This window comes from Ctenocephalides felis, unplaced genomic scaffold, assembly GCF_003426905.1.
Source record: "Ctenocephalides felis isolate EL2017-DRISC unplaced genomic scaffold, ASM342690v1 CF-g0.4_SCAFFOLD_00845, whole genome shotgun sequence".
Classification (NCBI taxonomy): Eukaryota; Metazoa; Arthropoda; class Insecta; order Siphonaptera; family Pulicidae; genus Ctenocephalides; species Ctenocephalides felis.
Window position 1 is genome coordinate 45,784,164 of NW_020536999.1, and position 23,552 is coordinate 45,807,715.

Genomic DNA, 23,552 nt, shown 5'->3' on the forward strand with positions numbered 1-23,552 from the left:
TTATACTTCTTGCAGTACAATGAAAGTGTGAGGAATTATTTTTTAAAAATCATTTTCGCTGGGCATTAAATAGCAAAATGTGAATGAATGTCAGTTTTAATCATTTTCAAATAAATATTAAACAAGGGACATATTTTTCTTAAATGTTGGTGCACCCTTATCAAAAAATAGTAGGTGTGAGTAGGTGTCTTCTTGAACCATCTGGCAAGGTTTTGTACTACTTCCGTTTTTTCATAAAAAGAAATTGATAAGTGATCGTTGTTAATTATTGAAGGTAAGTTTTTGTGTTTCTCTTGTCAAATTTCTTATATTCATAAAGGAATACATAACATCTATGGGTTTAAACGCTTTTATCTTTTGATAATATATGTTAACGATAAAATAACTTACATTACTCTCTAATTGCACAAATATTTTTAAGTAGACACAAAATGGAGGGCAATGCAGAATGGATAAATGAACGCGATGAAAGACTAAAGCAGCTTCAAAAAATAGTTTCTGAAGATAATTTTGGTGGCGATTCGAGAAATTTAAAATTATCCGAAGAATTGAGAATTTGTAGAGATGTGAAAACTGATGCTGAAACTACGTTTATAGAATATCTAGAGAAGGTTATATCATGTCAAACTTTGCAGGTGAGAATTGAAAAAAACAAACGACTTAATGAAAAACAAGATAAGGAAATAAACCGTTTAATGAACCGGCTATCGATTGAATCAAACCGAAATAAAGATTTGAAAAATTCTATAGAGATTATAGAGAAAGCTACTCAAACTTTTCGTACGGTATTTACGCAAATGATAGTTAATCATAATAATTATATTTTTGGGCAAAACAGTCTGCAACAAGATCAAGATAATTTAAGCCATTTGAAAGCTGAAGTTTCTAAAAAAGTTGAGTTGATAGAAAATTCATCAATGACAAAATTGAATTTACCAGAATTACGAAAAAAAATGTTGAAGAATAACATTGAACTTATGCAGTTACAAACACAAAAACTTGATACACTACATATGATATCAACGTTTAAAAAAATTAATACAATGCAACAAAATTTAAAAATGATCAAATTTGCTTCGAATATGATTGAAATAAAGAAATTTCGGGAAAAGTTTCAATCACTAGTTACTGAGCAGAAAGATTTGAACCTTATTATTTTGAATTTGAAAAAACGTTTGCAATGTCTTTCTTCCGACAAATGTGATATCGATTCTTATGATAAATCTACTCCCAATTGTTTAGAAAGCGATGTAGTAATAATAGATAAGGGGATACCGGAAAAGACATCTGCAATATTTGATAAATTTAATTTGCCTACACTAATTGTGACTCCCCTGAGAAATGCGGACCATTTAAATTATCAAACGGCGGTTGTTGAGAAAGATATACCCAGCCTATACTATCAAAAAAATATTGTAGATAAATCTGTCAACAAGGAATCCTCTGCTAGCTTGAAATTGAACAATTTAGCAAATAATAATACGAAAGAAGCATTTACACCGGCTCAGTTACAAACACAGACCCTTGATAGGCAAAACGCAAAACCCCAAGTGGTAACAGAATTGACTACAAATAAAGAAGATAAATCGCAATCTGCTGAGCTTTTGAAAAGAAGGAAAACTTCAAATACAGCAGATGAAAATCTTGATCAAAATAAAAAAACAATCATACAAGTAATATCTGATACAACATATCAAGATAATGTGGTCGTATCTCAATATTTTACAAAGCAAAAAATAATAACAAATGATAGTTTAAATAAAAAATCGGATACAGCTCTTGGGAATAAATCATTTACTCAACCGCATAATATGGCAAAACCCCAAAAGCGTTTGGGACCTTCGCAGCGAAATGTGGCGTCTCAACCAAATAAGAAACCAAAAAGGATAGATAATATGCAATTTGTCAAGCCTATTATTTCAGAGCCTTTGAAACAGACCGAAATCAATAAATCTGGATTTAAAAACCCAGATAAGAAAACTCAAGGAAACAATAAGACTATTAAATCAGTTCATTTCAGTGAACAGATATCACAAGATATATCTGAAAAACAACCACAATTATCAAAACGCAAGGAAGATACATTTGAATCAGAAAAGTTAGGTATCAGTCGGCGCAATAATGAAGCTCAGATGCAAACTCAAACTCATTCCAACCAAATTTTTGGGCCAAAAAATCTACAGAGAGATGCAAACGATGCTGGCTTTTCTAATAAATCTGCATTTGAAAATAGCTTTCTGGATGGATTCAATACTACTAGCGAAAGTGATCGAGAGGATACTAATGATAATTTAAGTTTTGGTCATTTTAAATGCAATATATCTGAGGAGTCTTCCAAATCAACGAATTCTAATGATTTTAACTTCATTACTGATAATGTATCAAAACCGAGTTCTACTGATTATACAGATTTATTTGGTCTTTTTTAAGAAACTGTGTAAAATTCAAGTTATTTTTAATTTTGTAGAACTATTTTAAATAAAATAATACTCTGTCATAGAACAATAAGTTTATAATAAATGTATCAAAATAGAAATACTCTAGTTTATATATGCATTGTTTTTATAATTATATATAGATAAATAATAGCTTACGATAATGCTGCACAAAAAGGAGGCATCTAACTGCTTTTAAATGGAATTTATAAACTATGATTTACACATATATATATTAATATAAAATATCAAACAAATTATTTTTTTGGAAACGAAGAAATAATCAAATATTTAAAAATAAAGTTTCGAATCAAATTTTATGAGATCTCGCCATAGACCTAATATTACATGTAAATAAGGTCTATGGATCTCGCATACATCTCGCACTTCATGTCAGATGTCTTTTGCGTATCTGTCACTGTCATTTTAACACTGTCAAAACATGATTTCAATTCGTTTTCATTTGAAATGTATTATTTGATTTTGTAATACGTTTGTTGTCATAAATTGTGAAAAATATGAATTATGAATTACTTTTATTTCCATATATATAACATATTGTATTTATCAATACAATAATGTGTTCTTTACTGACTTGGTAATTGTAGGTAGAAATGAGCCAACATTCAAGTTATAATAATTATATTGAAGCTAAAAGTTATGGTAAACATTTAAGCTTTTTAAAAGCATACATACTTTTACCCTCTATTGAATTACCTTGTTTGTCTAATTGATTGATTCATTTAGAATACTATTATGTCTGCAATTTTATCTTCAAGTACCTATTCAAGTAAAAGTGTTGTAGACAAACAAAAATTACTTGCAAATCTCCATAATGCTGTAAAAACTTGCCAAAATAAGTATGGAGGAAGGACAGAATTAGCTACAGAATCTGATAATAGGTATTCATCGAAATTATAAAATTACATTTATATATACATATATATTTCTCACTTTGTTATTCTTTTAAGTATTGTTATTTTGTGTCATTGTTTCGAAGCTGTTTTAAATCATGGTCTTCGACAACAGCCTTCTTCAGCCCTGAAACAAATGGCAGAATTGATTGCGGGTCCTGAAACACCCACATTTTGGAATTATGTTGAAAGTCAACTTACTAGTCATGAAAAGGAGAGATACACATCGTTGCGACTAGTAAATACATTGAATTTAAATTGCCTGAACTTAGAAATTGGGATGCAATGCTTTATCTTTCATTTCTAGGTTTGGACTGATAGGGGCCGAGCAAGATCTCTTTTACGAGCTGCAATAAATGAAAGGTCTTTAGAGAGATATTTACACTGCTGGCTTGGTCATTCATCTTTAGAACAATATTATGAAGAATGGGCAATAATGAGAGATCCAGAAGCTAGTGCCATGTTGCCTAACTTAGCTGCAGGTTTAATATCTATTTTATTTGCTATTACTATTGATAGTTTGGATCTTAACTCGTCAAAAGATCTAAATTTAGAAATATTGCATCGATCAGAACCTATAATAGCAGTACCACCACCAACTATTCCAAAAAGAAAATCTGGAAATCATCATGTGAATATACTGAAATACTGTTTTATATTTTGCTTATTATTTTTAATTTATTATTTATAATATAGGTAATATCATTTGATGATGATGATGAGAATGCATTAATATCCAAAACTGATCCCACAAGTCACCCTGTTGAAAAAGTATTCAGTCAACCTTCAAAGAGTTCCGAAATAAAACTAGATTCAAATAACGTAGAACAAGAAGTAATCAACTCTGAAAAAGTTGAAATAATTACTTCTGCAAAAGAAAATGAAAGCACAAGTATTGTAAGTATTGGTAAAAATAAAATATAATTGCACACATTTGCATCTAGCAAAAAATAATGGGCAATAATTTTTTTTGTAAGCTAACTGATGAACTGAATCATGACAAGAGTCAAGTTGTTCAGGTACGCTATCAGAATATTCCACAACATTCTACTAAGGAGAATGTATCAGATCAAGTATCGAATTTAAGTGATTCAGGCTTAGGGGAAGGGCCTTTTCCTTTAGTTGAAAGCTATACATCAAGTACAATTTCATTAAAAGGTTCTGTGGATTCAACAGAATCAAACACTTTTCAAACTGATATTGAAATATTACAATTAAAATTAGAAGAAAAGGAAGAACGTTGCAACTGGTTAGAGGCTCGTGTAGCTGAATTAAGCAGGTGCAAAGTACAAAAACATTATTTATGCTCTCTTCTTGCAAGCAAATGAAAAAAATAAGATTATAAATCATTCATTTCAGAGAAAACCAACAATTAAAACAAGCTAATAATTTAGTTTCTGGTCCATCATTTACAATAAGCATACCAAAAGTGCATAAAATTGGATCACACTACGAATATGAAATTTTAATATCATCAAATGTAAGGTTGAAAAATATTTGTATATTTTAATTTACAAGTAACATTCAATTACTTTCTACAGCATCATAATGAATCATGGAGGTTACTCAGAAGATATAATATATTTTATAATTTGCATAAGGAACTATGCAAGAAAAATCCATCACTTAACAAGCTGGATTTTCCTCCAAAAAAGGCTATAGGAAATATGGTAGTGTATAGATAACTAGAAATGTATTCACACAATAATATTTTAAAACCTGCATTTTCACAGAGTAATGTTGTTATTGAAGAACGAAGACAGAGATTGCAGGCATACCTAAGACAACTTATTAATTTGTTGCCTCAATTAGGTTGCTGTACAACCAGAACTCAACTGGAAAGAACTTTAACATTTTTTAGAACAGAGCAAGAAATATAAGTACGTTAAGAAAATATCAAAGTATTTAATATATATTTTAAAACATAAATATTTTAATTATGATATAATCATTTATAATACACATTTACAATAATTTTATATGTGCTGCAGTTTGTAAATAATTAATATAAAATATATTAAATTATTTGAAAACAAAAATATGAAGTCTATATTATATTATATAAATAAATTGATTAATTCATCTTTTTCTGAATTACATTGCAATAACATAAAATGGCAGAATAGCTATTCTGCCTAAATAATCTAGATTATTTAACCACTAATCTTTTATTGAATTGAAAAGACCATAATATTAAGAATTGTGTCAAAGATAAAACTTAAAACAAAAGAAAATTTAAAGTATGAAGTATAAAAATATACAAAAATATTTAAAAAAATAGTTTATAGAAGTTGTACAAGATAATTTTAAAGTTTCCGCCCAAAGGTATTTCTTCAAAAAGCGATCCTTATCGATGTCAGGCGACTTCATACGAAGTCACAACCGTAAAGAACAATGGCCGACATTTTGCTTTAGGCTGTCACAAAAGCGCTTATTGGTACTTATGTCCAATTAAAGAAAGGTTTAGCCGCATTCATGCACGGTTTTATGTTTCAAAAGTGTATTTTGAAATTATTTTTAGTGAAAATAGTGTAATTTAGTTTAATTATGTCGGGGGAAAGAGAAATAGCCGCTGAGGATAGTATTCGAGTCGTATGCAGGTTCCGGCCCCTGAATGATTCAGAGGAAAAGGCTGGTTCGAAGTTTATTGTCAAGTTTCCAAGTGGAAATGAGGATAATTGCATCACAATCGGGGTAAGAATTAATAGTATTGATTATTTTTTTAAATTAGTTTACATGTCATCGATTGACATAAGGTAGGGTGGGGATGATTTTGCCTACGGGTATTACGATATTACGGAATCAAGATGTTGTACTGGTAATGCATAGATGGCCGCTTTGGCGTTTTTATTAATTTATTTTTGTTATTATTTAAAAGACTTCATTATATGATTTCTGATAAAAACCTTGTTGCACAAATTTACAACGTTTTATACGCGGTAGCCCTCTATGTTTGAGATTGTCATTATTCTAGTATGATTCCAATGATTTGATTCTATTTTTTGATAACAATGATTATTATCATAATTAGTCTATTTACACGTATCAAAACTCATTTTTCTTATACTGTTGCATCGTACTTTCTACAAAATGTGCGTGATATGCAATAAAAATAGATAACTGCATAACATTGCTTTTCCTAAATCATATTTTTGGTATTAAATAAAAATCTAATTAGATTCCTATTGCATATATTGTAATAGGATTTTCTAGTTATGCTTAATGTTTGTGATATTGATAATGATTTACATCAATTTTGATCATATCTTATTATTTGTGAAGTTATTTTATTTATTTTTACAGGGATTTTATACATATAAAAGATTTCTTTTTCAAGTATCTATTTCCCTTCATTTTCAGTTGCAAGAAATCTTGCGTCAACATTAATTTGTTTAAAATTGTGTATAATTCAACTAGCCGGAGAAAAGTTGAACGAACTGCATTTATTGTTTTTTTCTATGATTCATATAATATGGCTTCCACTATGATTTTAAAAATGATTTAGTTTCATACATACAATTCAATTAGCACCTTTTTACTCCGCAATCATTTTCATATCTCAACCTGCATGAAAAAAAAATAGTTTTGAAACTTTCGGAAAGTAAAATTCAAAGAATGAAATTTTTGAATTTAAAGCTTTCAACAAACATGCTATTTATTTCATTACAAAAAACTATGAAAACACTAGAGAATCAATATCAATTAAAATTGTTTTTAGTTTTTCCAAATTATACAGGTATCGTTTCATTCATTTCTGAATACTAGACTTTAATACATACTTTATAAATGGCAATGAAGAATAGGAACAGACAATCGAGAAAAAATTTGAACAGTTTCTAAATTTTGAACAGTTTCTAAAACATTACATAACCGTTTTAATCTAATGTTTTAATGTAGTATTTCTCCATATCTTCTTTCTGAAGAACCACTTATTCAAAAATAATATACGTAAGTGCGTTTGTATGGTGCTGTAATAAAAAACGATAATTGGAACATTCATTTCTCTGTTATTGTAGTACATACTAGTTGAAATCGGTACACTTTCACTTATAGATTTATGTTTTATGCGCCTTTAAAGCGATCATGACTATGCTATACATGTACATATTTGCATTAAATATGTATTAATTTTCTTTAATAATGGTTTACTTATCATTATTAATAATTTACCACTCAGTCACATCTATATATTCCTATATTATATTGCACAATGCAGTTTGAGGAGTTATTTATATGTCATACTTTAAATGTTACTTTATCGATTTTGCATTCATAGCGAACATTGTAATCACAACGAAGAGCAGTGATAATATCCACTTTGTCTACTATATTTATCACAATTTATAATAACATATATTATTTATAAACAAATATTTATTTTTACTCGTGTTTGTAAGCCTTGTTTTGTGATGTTCTTGATTTCTTTTTTAGTTTAAATCAAATTAATCCGTAAGAAAATTGTTTAAATTTTCTTCAAATGAGTTAGTTGCCTTAAGGGGTTATTCTAGTCATTTTCAAATCATCATAAAAATAGGGCATTTATTATTTTACTATCATTTATTTCTTTATCACCGTTACAAAGGTACAGAAAAAAGTAAAAAAAAAAGAAATTAATAATTTTAGAAATTAGCAGTTGTTGAAATGGGGGTTTTCAAAAAATTGACTTGTGACCATGCCCCCGATTGCACCCCCCTCTAAAAATCTGAAAAGATAGAAGAAAAAAGATTATTAATCTAGAATGATGTTTCAATGGCATATACTAGGATTAATTAAAAAATGGAGTATTTTGGTGCAGAAATTCAAAAAAAAAATTCTGAATGACGACTATTTGAAAAAAAGAACTGATTTTCTTACCACTTTTTTAGGTTCTCGATTTTTTTTAAATAGTTAAAATTTAAATTTGGGGATGATGCTAGTATATACTTGGGAGAAGTCTATAAAGAAGATTTTCTGAAAATTTCAAATAAATGAGCCCATTAAAACTCTAGAAATCGTGGGCGTCGTATTCAAAAGGACAATTTTGAGAAAAACGCGTTTGAAGTTTTGCAAAAGGAAGGAAACATAAGAGGATTATCATGGTCAAAAACCTGTATCTCTGAAAATAATTTAAATTTTAAAAAATCCTCTCATACACATAGTCTTAAATAGCTGATTGAGCTTCGAAAATATAGAACAGAAAAAAACGATTTTTTGAATTTCTGCACTAGAATACCCCCTTAACTATTTATACTGCACTTTACGACAGGGCAAGATATTATTTCGACAACCCGCATTGCGTGTTATATATATATATATATATATATATATATATTAGGGTGGTCCTTAATGTGGACATTTTCGAATTTCTTTGCTCCCATGGGCTCAAATGGTTTCAAATTGATAACTATTTGAGCCTTTGGGAGCAAGGAAATTCGAAAATGTCCATATTAAGGACCACCCTAATATATATTTATATATTAATTTTTTTTTCTTTTAAATCCATTAACTATATCTATGACTGGATAGAGAATTCACTTCTCAATTTGAGATATAAATTGAATGTTCTTACGTTTGCTCTGCTGTTGCAAAATGCAGTCAGCTGACTCATCAGTCTTTAGCGAAACCGCTTTCGATAGTATTTACTCATTTGCAATTGCCAAGTGGAAGAATATAGGAGGAAACATACAGTACCTACAATTTCTTGCTTAATTACTCCCAAACAAATAATTATGGACAGCTTTTGATATCGTAGGAAAAAACTAGAGAGTATAAATAAATAGTTTTATACACACCTAATATTTTTGGACATGTTTGTAACAGTTATTGATGTCTTGAAATTAATCGTTATTTATCATATTCTATTTTCTCAATACAATTTATATTTAATTTGAATTGTTATCATAATATACCCAGTTTATATTAGTAAGGTATCTTAGTACTTTGGTACCAATAATAATATATGAGCATAGTTTAAATTAATTTTTGCTCATGGTCTTTGCTTAGTCATTGGCATTTGGAACGCTATAAAATCAGAGTTCGTCATAACATATATTCATAAATATAAAATTAATACTCCTGAGAAATAGCGTTAAAAATACATAGTATGAAATATACGCAGATCACAACTTATCTGACTATTCGCTCTAAATGTATAAAGTATAAAAGATAAAATATTATTTATAAGCAAGGAGCCTAATTAAATAATCCAGAAACATATTTTTGAATTGCCTCAGTTGTATATAAATTAAGAGACAATTGCGCATTTTTTTCTGGGAAATTTAATGAGTAAATTCTATTTTGCTCATGTATCTAATCTTTCTTGAATTGGCCATCATACGTTTTGAAACTAGATGTGGATTATATAAATTCTGTTCTACAATTTCATAAAGGGTTTTGCTTTGAATGCGGAAATGCAATAATAAAATCTTTATCCAAGGTAAAAGTTTTCAGATTTTTGAATTTATGAAAAATTAATGAGATTTAATTTCATAGTACATCCAATTATTTGTGATTTTTTACTATGTTGGTTCTATTTTTAGAAATTAGTATTTCGGTACCTAACATTTCTCATACTCTGGACTCTGATTAGGCGAGACGCGTGCGCGGATCAATAATCCTTTGACGTCGAATCTCTTGTATTATTTATAATAGAGAATATTTACCGATTTTGGTATCATATTAGAGATTCGAATTAAATAAATTAAAAGATTCAGTTTGCTTCTCCAAATGAATGCTACGTTATTTGGAAATATTGCGGTTAATTTAGAAATATTTGCGGTTACAGAATTGTTCCATATCTCGTTAGCTTGATGAAAGGCGCGTGGAAAAATTCAAAACATTTTTTTTGCAAGTGATTGTCAGATTTAAAGTCTCAGATAGTAAAAAAAAATTAAAATATTTAGGTTAAACATAACTCAAAATCAAAGCCCTTATTTGATTCAAAAGTGTTATTATTACAAAGATTATTTTTATCATTTTCTTATACTTATTACTAATTCTCCACGGAACGTATTTGATTTCAATTAATTTTTAATTTACGAACTTTTACTTTTGCACCTGATGATTTATTGTTGGCCAGACTCTACTATAGAGTAAACGCTTTCTTTTTTTAATTCCATTAACTTAGATCATTATTTAATTGCGTTTTACACATTTTCAAACAGGTATATTGAATCTATCGTGTACAATTTTTTGTGGATGTCAGAAAAATGATAAAGTTGGCGATAATATTTTACATTCGGTTCCTAACGTTTTCTCACTTTTGATTTTTAGATTTATACCTCAATTAACGAAAAAGTAAGAAAGGGATGGCCGTCGAATAAAATGTGGTGCTTTTACACCATAAAATTGCTACTTTGGAGTATCAATAATAATACTAACACAATTGATGTCAATGTCTGTAATATTATATAATAAGATGATTCTTCTTCAAGGCACTGTTTTTGCGACGTGACTAGATCTTACCTTTCATAATAATTTTTACCTTTAATTAACTCGCCAATTTTGAATTATTTATATTTCTTTCAAACGCTGTTTTTACTTTTATTTTTGGGTAAGGTATTGTAACTGAAGTAACTATTTATTGAGTAAAATATTGTAAACGGTATGTTTATTCGTTTTATTGAAATAATTTACAAAATAATTCTGGCTAAAGGCGTGATCATCGGAGCGTGATGGCTGCTGAAAGTTTACAACTCAAATCAGTAGTAATACTTACACAGAAATATTTTGAAAATTACATTATTGGCTATCTTTAACAATTGAATATATGGTTACTTTAAATTATAAAAACGTTGATTTGAAATAGCAATTCATATTTTGAAGTTGTTGGATTCATTTATAGTTTATAAAATTTTTATGATAAATTATATTACATCATTTTTTTATTTTTTTTGTTCTATTTTTTTATTTATATTATATTTATGGAGAGTACTTTATTTCTTTAATATTATAAAATGCATGTGAAGCTTGATAATAAGTTAATTCAGAATTAAAAATCTGTGAAAGTTCCTTATTCTGCATGTGTTACCAATAAGAAGGAAAATACTAAGATATCACAAACTAGAACTCGCGGAGTTGCAATCTGTAAAATCGATTTTTGTATTGCAATCAAGGCGTTGGCTTTCTTCCATAGGTAGCATGTTTTAGTATTGACAAAAAGCTGCAATTTTTCTGACTTTCGTGATTTTTGGTTAGAAATATATACCAATATTGAATTCAAATGTTATGCGAAATTTGCATTCCCTTGCTAAAAATTCATCTGTATATATGGTCTCATTGCTGTGTGTTAAATTATATTCTATAAAAAAAATGCATGACGTTCCTCGTGGTTTACCGCAAGCTAAACTAAATTTTATTTTTGTTATTTCTTTCTATGAGAAGTACATGCATTCAAAGTACATTAATATAGATTGGTAATATTATATGCAGTCACCTTAAGTTGTATATATTTTTTTGTATTAAATCATCTGTAATAAATTAGTTACATTATGAGACTTTTAAACCTATAATGATTCATAGTCAGTATTGGTTCGAGTACTTTCATTTTTATAAATTCAAGTACCGCATTGACGCAATTATGATTCAAATTATGAGGTTTCTAATAAGACAAATGAAGCATTTGATTGAACTAAATATTGTATATTTATATAAGCAATAAGCAGAATAATTTCTAAGTTCTAATCTTGTTATTGGTGTATGTATTACATAATTATATTATTAACTTCCCGTAGGGTAAGTTATAGTAATCGCAAAAAAATCGAAAATGAAGATTTTTATATATTTTTACGTTTCAGAGGTTTCTGAATCTTTTGGCATACCTTAAAAAAAATGGATGTATGTGTGTGTGTGCGTGTGCGTATGTGTGTGCGGATACAAATTTTCGTCGACGATTTCGGGAACACGGATGAAGCGATTTGAATAACACAAAAAACATTCAATTCGTATTGATAAGGAGACGTGCTGTTTAGTTTTTGGCAAATGCAGGTCTAGCCGTTCCGAAGATATGGGGCAAAAAGTGCAAAAACGGTAACTCAGTTTTTAAGAAAACGGAGCGTCCGATTTTAATAATTCAACATTTTACTTGTATTAATACGATGAAGAACTGATCAAATTTTCATGAAGGCAGGTCTAGCGGTTTCGGAGATCTAGTGAAAAAAGAAAAAAAAGCCATTTGACGGTCAAAAATGATCATTAGACATATGCACACCAAATTATCAGATATTTTTTAGAGATTTTAACAATAAGTATAAATTTTGTTTACATTCCTATGGGTTTCGTACCAATGCTTATCCGTTAGACGGCGACGCGGCGCTTAAGCGCTTCGATATTTCGTCTCTATGCAGTTCAAGCAGTACGATTGCTTTGAAAAAAAGTTCAGAATTTCCAAAATATTTCAAAATAAATGTTTCATCAAAAAGTTTTTATTTTAAAAAAAAAAGTAAATATTTGTCAAAAATTTATAGTTTCTCAAAAATCTAATTTTTCAGAGTAAATTTTTTTCAAATATGTTAATCTTTAAAAAAAAAAAAAAATGGTACGGGAAGTTCCAGCAATTTGCCTTAAGGCACGATGCCATGCGCCCCACTAGTTCAATATCATATTCTAATTTTCTTGAATTATCTAATTCATTAATTTTATTTACATTTATAGGATTTTTGTTATGTTTTTCTCCTTTGTTATTCCATGCGTATTACGCCGTTGCATCCCTGCGGCGTCGGACTTTTCGCGTCTGCGCCAAAAGGTCGGAACAGCCAGACTTTTCTCCGCATGTTCGATCCGCCTCGTAAAACCTCGCCCGCTCGATAAAAATATGCCAATGTTTCAATAACTTTCTTTATATAGAATAAAATGTATGTGTAAGCTATAAAGCCACTATAAGCCTTTTGTATTTTGATACTATTCTTCAGTTAATTGAAGATCATATTTTTTTATACGACCTGCGATTTATTTTTCTTTTTATATTTTCCTCTTACTTACTCATTTATTTTCACTTAATTAAACGTACCTACTAACAATACCTAAAATTTCCATACAACGCCTGAAAGGTATATCACATTTTTATTTGGATCATGTCTATCCTTTAAAATGTCTTTAAGATTCATTAAAAAATCTTACAAATTTATGCCATCACATTTTTACCGTTCATACTTTTATTAAATAAGAAATTCCACCATGCAACAAGCATGCGATGAGATCATTTTTTAAAAACTTGATTATATGTTTGTACATATATTATATACGTCGATGATTGTATGACTAAGTAGATAATACCAAAATACATGATATATAATTAGCCAAGACTACTTTTTGTTTCATTACGAATATTGAATAGTCAAGGAACTTACGTTTTTATATATTTTTTGTGCCCATCTTAAGATATAGGGTCTTATGGTCTGTAACCTTCATCAATCTTGGGTTGTATTCAGACTTGTATTCCTCCTCCCGCTGCTCCAGCCTCTCTATATTCCTAATTTCAATAAGGGAGTATATCAACACAATGTACAAAATGTATAGATGGTAGATACGAATCTTCACAAACTCGAAACAAGGTCAAGGCTTAAGGTTTCAAGGGCTTTTCTGTGTAATTCTATAGGGCTGCTTAATGTGCTGGGAATTTCCAAACAGAGATGAAAGTTTTACTTTACATCAATATTCTTAATATAGGTACGTCATTTAATCTATGTTGTTGATTTTAATCGTTATTGTTTAATAGAAAGATAAATCATTATGAATATTTCCATTATTAGAATGTCGACCAACTACAAATATGATCAATTTATGTTTTATAAGAAAATCAGATAAAGGATAATTCTAATGTCTTTATTTTCTTCTAGGATTTAAAAAGTTTTATTGCAATCTGCAAATGAAATACATTTTTAAAAGTTTTTTACAAAAAACTAGACTTTATTTCTTTCTCCCCATTATTTGGTGCAGTGTAGTTCCAGAAAGTGAAATTGTTACTAAATATCAGGATAACGCAATCTTCCTACAATCACTTTGAGAAAGATTTTATGATTGCGTACTACTATGATTCATACTTTATTAATAAATCATATACGTTAATATGTGTAGTTCACATATAAAACTTGTATCCCATAATTATAAAAAAAATTGAGAAATTTTGTAGTACTCGGTTAATTTTTTTTAGATTAATAAAGGTTTGAAATATTAACGTGACAGATTTTTTGCTATGTTAATTCGATCTAAATACTTTATCAATATCTATATAATCTTACAATTTGAAATAAATTATATATTTCATTTTAAATTTAATTAGAATTTATTTATTTATGGTTTAAATGTTAAATGATAAAATCAATGTTTCGTTGATAAAAAAAATCTTATAATATAATCGATTTATTAATAAACCATGACCGTATTTTATTAATGTATTTTGTATTACATAATTTATTTATTCAAATTTCTTATTTTGTTATGTACATTATATTTAATATGGTTACTTATGCAAAAAAAAATTTATAAAAGTACATATGTAGCTCATATTTTCTGGTTGACTAATTGTATGCAATGAAATTTTTAAAATTTAAACTAAATATGCAATGTATTTGAATATAACTATTAACGTGATTCATATTAAGTAAGTATGAATATTACAAGAATATAACAAGTAGCAAACCTTATTATACATTTGATACATTTATAAATTAAACTGGAGTAATTAAACTGGATAATAATATTATTTATTATCTAGTATCTCGAAGGTTTATGGATTCGTCGTTTATGCTCATCGCTTTTGTCCTGATCGACTTGTAGAAATATATTTAGGTTTTGGGACGAGATGCTAAATTATATCACGAAAAGTTAACGTTTTAGAAAATATTTCAAGAAAGAACTTACAATTAAGCATGTGGTTTACTAATAATTATGTACTATGTTGCATTTGCTCCATTTCACACACATGTGCTCTTCTTGATTCAATGTATGTAAATTAATAACTGCTAACACTATACAAAATAATTTGATGTTTATCGAATAACGGTGATTTTCTTCGACTATAATTTACTGTTGTTGCGACTATTAAATTATATTTTTTTTAATTCTATGGCTATTTTATTAAATTTTCTGTGTGAGATTCAAAATCAGTACTCATCTTTTTCCTTTACAGGGCAAAGTATACCTATTCGATAAAGTATTTAAGCCCAATGCAACACAAGAAAAGGTATACAATGAGGCTGCCAAGAGCATCGTCTCAGATGTATTGGCTGGATACAATGGAACTATTTTTGCATACGGTCAAACTTCCTCCGGAAAAACACATACCATGGAAGGTGTCATAGGTACTTGATCAATAATATATTGAAAACTTTTTTTTATTTAAAAAGTAATGCTCTGGATTGAACTCAATTAATGTTTTGCAGGCGATCCTGGTAAGCAAGGTATCATCCCCCGCATTGTCAACGATATCTTCAACCATATATATGCGATGGAGGAAAATTTAGAATTTCATATAAAAGTTTCATATTTTGAAATTTACATGGATAAAATAAGAGATCTATTAGATGGTAAGTTTATTGAATTTAATAATGTTTATAAAAAACATTGATATTATGAAAGATTGCTACAAATATGTCGGTTGTTTTTCAGTATCAAAAGTAAATTTGAGCGTGCATGAAGACAAAAACAGAGTTCCTTTTGTGAAGGGTGCCACTGAGAGATTTGTTTCAAGTCCCGATGAAGTTTTCGAAGTAATTGAGGAAGGAAAATCAAATCGTCACATTGCAGTCACAAGTAAATAATATTCATTAGCAAATATTATTTTATGTCCTCATTTTTTATTATGATGTATCTTTGTAGACATGAACGAACACTCCTCTAGATCACATTCGGTGTTTTTAATTAACGTTAAACAAGAAAATTTAGAAAATCAAAAGAAGCTATCTGGAAAACTATATCTGGTAGATTTAGCCGGTTCCGAAAAAGTTTCAAAAACCGGAGCCGAGGGTACCGTTTTGGACGAAGCTAAAAATATTAACAAATCACTATCAGCCCTCGGAAATGTTATATCTGCTTTGGCCGATGGCAATAAAACGCACATTCCTTATCGAGATTCGAAACTGACCAGGATTCTTCAAGAGTCTCTCGGAGGTAACGCTAGGACGACCATTGTGATCTGCTGTTCGCCGGCTAGTTTTAACGAATCCGAAACTAAGTCGACATTAGATTTCGGAAAGAGGTACATATATTAAAAATGAGTGTAAATTTTTAAAACTGCATTTCAATTAAATTTACTTTTTTCAGAGCCAAGACTGTGAAGAACGTTGTATGTGTGAACGAAGAATTGACTGCTGAAGAATGGAAGCGTAGGTACGAGCGCGAAAAAGAAAAGGTCGTCCGACTCAAAGGCAAGGTTGAAAAACTTGAAGAAGAATTGGCACGTTGGCGTGCTGGTGAAACGGTTAATCCTGACGAACAAATCAATTTACAAGATGTTATGGAAGCATCCACGCCAGGAACTGGTTTAGATGCCAATGCAGCCGCGGCTGGTGATCTTCCTGTGCCCGCCACTCCAGCCGGAGTCGTACTGGTAATTATTTTTAAAATAGAATCACTAATTTTCTTATCAAATTTAATAGTTTGAAGGTCTTCATTTCTAATAAACTTTTCTAAATCTATTCAATGAGTTAATTTACTAGATTAAAAATGGTTTAATTTGCTACAGGGACAAACTGTGATGAATATGAGTATAACTAATGAGGAACGAGCTCGATTTGAGTCAGAAAGAGAACGTCTGTATCAACAACTTGATGATAAAGATGAAGAAATTAACCAGCATTCACAATATGTTGAGAAGCTTAAGGAACAAATTTTGGAGCAAGAGGATCTCATTGCCTGCACGAGGTAGGATTTTTGTATTATCAGCATTATTATGTGAGGTTGAATATTAATATGGATCATAATTGTAGACAAACATTATGGACCATAATTGTAGGCAAACTCATGCTAGTATTTTGTTAATGTTAGGTTCACGAGCTATTCTGTCTTTTATTTTAGGCGAGATTATGAATCTCTTCAAGGTGAAATGAATAGGATTCAGCAAGAAAATGAAAGCGCGAAAGAAGAAGTCAAAGAAGTATTACAAGCTCTTGAAGAGTTGGCTGTGAACTATGATCAAAAAAGCCAAGAAGTTGATTCTAAAAACAAAGAATTTGAATCAATCACCGAAGAATTATTACAAAAACAATCAGTACTAAACACAACATCTACAGAACTGCAACAATTAAAAGATATGTCAGCTCATCAGAAACGTAGAATTACTGAAATGTTGACAAATCTTTTACGAGATTTGAGCGAAGTTGGTGTAGCTATCGGCGGAGAAGGGGCTGATATGAAGGTGGGACAGAGCTTATGTTGTTTGGTTTATTAACAATTTACAATTCTAAACATCGTACTTTAATTTGTAAATATAAAAATATGTTGTAATTTTTTCCTTGTGTTGTATTTATATATTGGGATGTGGTCACTAGTTTATCTTAATATATTCATAATTATATTTCTGTTTACTTATTTTTATTTTAATCATGCATTAATACTATTTAATTTTTTATAAGAATGTTATTCATGAATATTTGCTTGAATCTGGATCAGTACTGATGTGATTGATTGAATGGTATGATTGTGGATAAAAGCAAGGTAAATCATTTTATTTGTCATTATTATTATCTCATTAAGCATTATATTATTGCATAAGATAATATTTAAATATATTACTGAAGATACTAAAGTTAATTAGTTAACTAAAGATTTTTTTATATTCTATTCTTTTTTATATTCTAAACCAAATTAATTACAGATAAATGCAGATAGCGCCGGAAAACTTGAAGAAGAATTTACTGTAGCGCGTCTTTTTATTAGCAAAATGAAATCAGAAGCTAAGAATCTCTCCCAGAGATGCCAGGGTCTCGAGACCACTCAACTGGACTCAAACAAGAAAATTACAGAATATGAAAGAGATTTGGCTGACTGCAGGTTGTTGATAAGTCAACATGAGGCAAGAATGAAAAGTTTGCAAGAATCGATGAGAGAAGCAGAAAACAAAAAGAGAACTTTAGAGGAGAACTTGGATGCTCTAAGAGAAGAATGTGCAAAGTTGAAGGCTGCAGAACAAGTGTCTGCGGTTAGTGTAGAAGAGAAAGAAAAGGCAGCACAACTAAGAGAAGCCTTGGAAGGTCAGATGGATCATTTAAGAGATGCCCATCAAAAGCAGGTGGCTATGTTAAGAGATGAGATTTCAGAGAAGCAAGAGATGATCAATGAATTGAAAGAGTAAGTATCAATTATTATCTCTATAATGAGATGAATTTTAATATTTGTTTTTATACTTGCAGTTCCAACCAAAAACTTACTTTGGCTCACCAGCAGATGACCGCTGATTATGAGAAGCTTCGACAAGAGGAAGCCGATAAATCAACGCGACTTCAAGAATTAATGTCAGTAAAAAATAATTTTATTTCATCATCTCTTCCATGCTCACCTAATCGTAATCTTATAAAAAAATCTAAACTGCCCTATTTTAATATCCCCTTGACAAAATCTTGCAAAAATGTTCTAAATTCTACGACCAAGGTTACACAAACAAATTCTGCCTGTGTGCCTGTTTCCAACAGCAATTATAATAAGACCTACAGCTATTACATAAATACCTTACATTTGCATTTACTATTATCAATTACCATGATTTTGGTCACAAAAGATTGTCCACATTACTTGATAGAGTTCTAAGAAGCTTTTATTAGTAAATGAAACAGTATTTTACGCATATTAAGTATATTGCTTATAAATTTAAAAAACTGATATGCAACAATATTAACGTTTTCTTTAAGTAATTATTTTTATACATATTTTCTAATGTGATATTTTTATAGTATAATTGCTTTTAACCATGAGCCGTTGAAAGTTTAGTGCAATAAATTATATAATGTAGTGAACATTTTATGAGCAATGAAGTTCATAAAGTACTTTAAAATTTGATACAAAAATGTGCCTAGTCTTCGCTAATAATATTTGAATGTAATTTAAATTTTCGGTGTATAAGGAACAAGAAGTATTTTAAGAAACTGTCACATATCATTGAGTGGCAATATTGTTTTAACGCTCAATCATTACAAATTTAATTATATTGTAAATGATATAGCTAAGTATTATGCTTTTATTTGTGATATTTTTTGTTACGTAGACGCTCTGTATGTCATTATCTTGCTCATTATACTTAACAAAAAGTAGCAGTACCTGTAAGATAAAAAAAATTAGTAGATTGAACAAAATAGTAACTATTGTGCTAGAAATAGTGTGCAAGAACGCAATATCGGCATACAAAGTGTCAATTTAAACTTTATGTCTGTACTGCTGTGTTAATTTCAAAGTGATTTTAGCTTTAATATTTCTAAATGTGATGTTCTATATTCAATACCATACATTACAGAATAATATGTAATTCTGTTTTAGGCGACTGTCACGGGTTGTCATTAATATGCTGTAAAGCCAGTTTTGCTTTTAGATTCTTTAGCAAAATTTATTTTTTATTTTTATTTGCAATTAGATTAATTTTTATTTTGTGATAATGATCGCCATTCTTATTGTATTTTTATCACGTGGACGCGACAGTTTGTAAGTCGATTAATGTTAAACAGACAACCTATGACAAATTTTTATATAAATGCTAAATAATATTTTTATATTACTATTAGTTTGCGATGTTGTTTTATGCCGAGATTATTTTTATTACACGCATTTTTGTAAATATACTTTTGCAAATTCTTCCATGTGCAATTTTTAAATAAAATTGTTGATAGATATAAGCTGTACTAAGAGTGGTAAAATAAAATGAAATGACTAATTAGAAAATTATGCAAGCAATGACAATACACACCAAATGTTAAAATAGCGAATTGCGATCGTTTTTTATTGTTCATTTAATTTTTGTTTTCAATTTTTTTTATTTTGATTTATTTCTTATCGCTTATTTTTATTATAATCATAAGCATATGAAAATTGGTTTCTAACGATAAACAAATTTAAAACTAATTGAAAAATGTAAATAACAAATAATAAATAATTCACTATATATTTTATAATACATAAGTCTATATAAATATATTTATAAAAAAGTGTATTTTAAATTTAAATTGTTAATTGCTTGTATAGTATTATTCTCATGTGTACATAATTGTAAATTAAAAAATTGTTGAGTATTGATATAAAATATTGTTTATTTTACCACTTTTTAGTTAACAGTTTTAACATCTATCAAGTAAGTCGTAATTCATGTACTATTTCATTTGAAACAAAAATTTCTTAACTATGTTTATATTTTATAGATTAACAAACGAGCGCAGAGAACAGGCCAGAAAGGATTTGAAGGGGCTTGAAGATACTGTTGCAAAAGAATTGCAAACTTTGCATAATTTACGAAAGTTGTTTGTTCAAGATTTACAGGTATGAAACTTATAGTTTGTACAAATTGAAATGAAAATGATAGATATATTTGAATTACATTAATAAATTTTGAGGTGAGAAAATATTATAAGAGCTGAAATATATTTTCTAAATATTGCATATCATTTTGAAGCTCTATGAACTTTAGTATTCACGCAAGCTAAGCTCCAACACATTAGAGAACTTTATTTTCTATTGATCTCTATCAATTTTGATATTATATTAATATTTTATTAGATTCATTTCTTACAAAGAAACATTGGCTTATTTTTCATGTTTTAGTGGATATATAATTTTTTTTTTTTTTTACTTGAAATAGAGGAATCCATATTTATTATGACTGTCTCTTCTGCTCTTAATAACTTTGTTTAAAATGTGACTTTAATTTGCAGTCGCGAATCAAGAAATCGGTATCTGCTGAAGATAATGAAGAAGATGGTGGATCTTTGGCTCAGAAGCAGAAGATCTCATTCTTAGAAAATAATCTTGATCAACTTACCAAAGTGCACAAACAATTGGTGCGCGATAACGCAGATCTGCGATGCGAGTTGCCCAAACTGGAAAAACGTTTAAGAGCTACCATGGAAAGAGTGAAGGCTTTGGAAACTGCTTTGAAGGTACATACTTAGAAAACAGATATTAATATTTGAATTTTTTAATACTGAAGTATATTTTTTTGTATTTGTTTTAAAGCAAATATTATTAATAGTTTTGTTTGTGTATTGCAGGAGGCCAAAGAAGGTGCGATGCGTGATCGCAAACGATATCAGTTTGAAGTTGATAGAATTAAGGAAGCTGTCCGCCAAAAGAACTTGGCGCGCCGTGGACCAAGTGCCCAAATCGGTATGTGTGGAATAAATTGTAGATCAACTTTAATTCAATATAATAATTTATTAAACTGTTAATATAATAGTTAGTAAACAAATGGCAGTAATTAAATTTTATTTTAGCCAAACCAATCCGAGCTGGACAAGGTCATATTACAGGTCAGGGCATTCGACCTATTATTCCAAATAACATGACTGATCCGGCAAAACGCAAGATGGTCCATGTTGGACGTGGAGGTAAGAATCCTAACTATATTTTTAAATTATATCTCTTACTAATGTATGAATAATTAAAATATTTTTTATAATGTTGCAGATGAGAGCTGAATCTTAGAACTTAGAAATAAGATCATTATTTAAATATACATATGACAAATTAAAAAATTACTGTCATACTATATTCTTATAAATAGGCATATAAATTTATTTGAATGTATGCACTCGAAAAGGATTTTGTTAAGTGCAATATAAACAATATATCTAGCTTGATGTGGCGTTGCAAAACTACTGTTAGCATGCATTGCTATAATTAAGTCGGATGCTTGGAAATAGTGCTATAGTCTAATTCTTGGATGGAGTTTGCACTATAAATTGCTAATATTCAAGATTTCTCAAACCTCTGCAGTTCTATATTTCTTATTTTCTATGTTATTATCTATTAGTTTGTTAACTTGGTTTTGAGTTCTGAACTTGAGGCAGTTAATTAGTGCACCTAAGATGATTCGGTTAGTAGTTATAGAATTGTATAAATAAGTTATTTTTAGAGATGATTTTAATTATTATGGAGTATTAAGCATTATATTTATATAAGGTATTTATTTTAATGTTTTTATAAGCATTTCAGTGATTTTTATGTACTTTGGAAATATTTTACATAAATGTTTCACTTCATTTTACAAGATTTTAATGTGAATTTTATTATTTTATGTAAATTTTAATAAAACAAATCAACATCTAAATAGGTTAATTTTAAAGAAATTGCTAATAGATATGCGCAGCATTCATTTTGTTTTAGAAATTCATTTAAAAATGAACTATTTTGCGATGTAAAATGATAAACTAAAACCAAAGCTTGTATATATTTAAATGTCTCTAAATAAAAGGAATACAATCATTTATTTATATCAATCATTGATTTTTATACATTGACTTAGCTTTGCTGTTATAAAATTATTGTGTTTGAACTATTTACATGTTTGTATGTGAATTAACAAAGATATAGACATAAATCTTGACAAAAACCTGGTGCTTTTGCTCAAAGAATTTATGTCATAATATATCAATACCTTAATTTTATTTATGGACAAGGCAAATTTGTTGTCAATTAGTTTTTTAAGTATTCATTGATGAATTGTCAAATATACATTGCAATGTGATAAAAAGCTTTTTAAAATATTTTTCATAATTATATTTAGCAAGGCAATTGATGATAATAAATAGGTATTTTCTTTAAAAAATATGTATTATAACTAGCTTGACTTTAATAAATTCAGTATGGGCAAAATATTGTGTTTTTCTTATTATTAATTTTTCTTGTTTGAAGCTTTTAATTAATTTTTAGTAATTTCAAATCAGTATTTTTCAGTTATCTACATAGTATTCAAAAGAGGCGAGCACGGATAATTTGAAGAATTCTGTAGAATATATATTTTTAAAACCATATTTATAGAAAGTATTTAAATATTAAATGTAGTTTTGAAACTTTACTGATTCGGCCCTGTTTTCAATATTTACATTATGTCAGTGATACCTTATTTGGTCGTTATGTTTGTATTTCAGCATGTGCTATGTGCGTTGGCGCTTTGAATGTGTGAGTTACGAAATATAGGTGAAAACCATGTAAAACACATTAAGAGTGACTCAATGTTCGAGTGATTACTGTTATTACTCATGTTCACATTTGATTTTTTTAAAGCTTTATTTATACATTTTTCTTTAAATCA

General features: G+C 28.8%; 2 protein-coding genes across 2 annotated transcripts; both read left to right on the forward strand.

The window, feature by feature from the left end:
* The first annotated feature begins 2,968 nt into the window (after positions 1-2,968).
* Positions 2,969-5,229, forward strand: LOC113384023. The gene is made up of 9 exons (XM_026622079.1): positions 2,969-3,098; positions 3,183-3,337; positions 3,407-3,587; positions 3,657-3,980; positions 4,046-4,246; positions 4,327-4,628; positions 4,709-4,829; positions 4,891-5,019; positions 5,083-5,229. The coding sequence occupies exons 1-9, from the start codon at positions 3,096-3,098 to the stop codon at positions 5,227-5,229; spliced, it is 1,563 nt and encodes a 520-aa protein (XP_026477864.1). The 5' UTR covers positions 2,969-3,095.
* Positions 5,230-5,755: 526 nt separating this feature from the next.
* On the forward strand, positions 5,756-22,342 carry LOC113374995 (kinesin heavy chain-like). Its single transcript, XM_026614953.1, has 15 exons — positions 5,756-6,043; positions 15,456-15,627; positions 15,709-15,852; positions 15,935-16,078; positions 16,145-16,523; positions 16,589-16,874; positions 17,010-17,188; positions 17,342-17,681; positions 18,141-18,613; positions 18,676-18,777; positions 20,665-20,782; positions 21,175-21,399; positions 21,511-21,625; positions 21,733-21,846; positions 21,926-22,342. Exons 1-15 carry the CDS (start codon positions 5,897-5,899, stop codon positions 21,934-21,936), a joined length of 2,949 nt encoding a protein of 982 aa, XP_026470738.1. The 5' UTR covers positions 5,756-5,896; the 3' UTR covers positions 21,937-22,342.
* The last annotated feature ends 1,210 nt before the right edge of the window (positions 22,343-23,552 follow it).

Coding starts and splice junctions, on each gene's coding strand:
- LOC113384023 (XM_026622079.1), top strand. Junction 3,981..4,045: donor GAAAATCTGGAAATCATCAT/GTGAATATACTG, acceptor TTTATAATATAG/GTAATATCATTTGATGATGA. Junction 4,247..4,326: donor AAAATGAAAGCACAAGTATT/GTAAGTATTGGT, acceptor TTTTTTTGTAAG/CTAACTGATGAACTGAATCA.
- LOC113374995 (XM_026614953.1), top strand. CDS start 5,897: ATGTCGGGGGAAAGAGAAATAGCCGCTGAGGATAGTATTCGAGTCGTA. Junction 18,778..20,664: donor ACGCGACTTCAAGAATTAAT/GTCAGTAAAAAA, acceptor TATATTTTATAG/ATTAACAAACGAGCGCAGAG. Junction 21,626..21,732: donor TGGACCAAGTGCCCAAATCG/GTATGTGTGGAA, acceptor ATTTTATTTTAG/CCAAACCAATCCGAGCTGGA.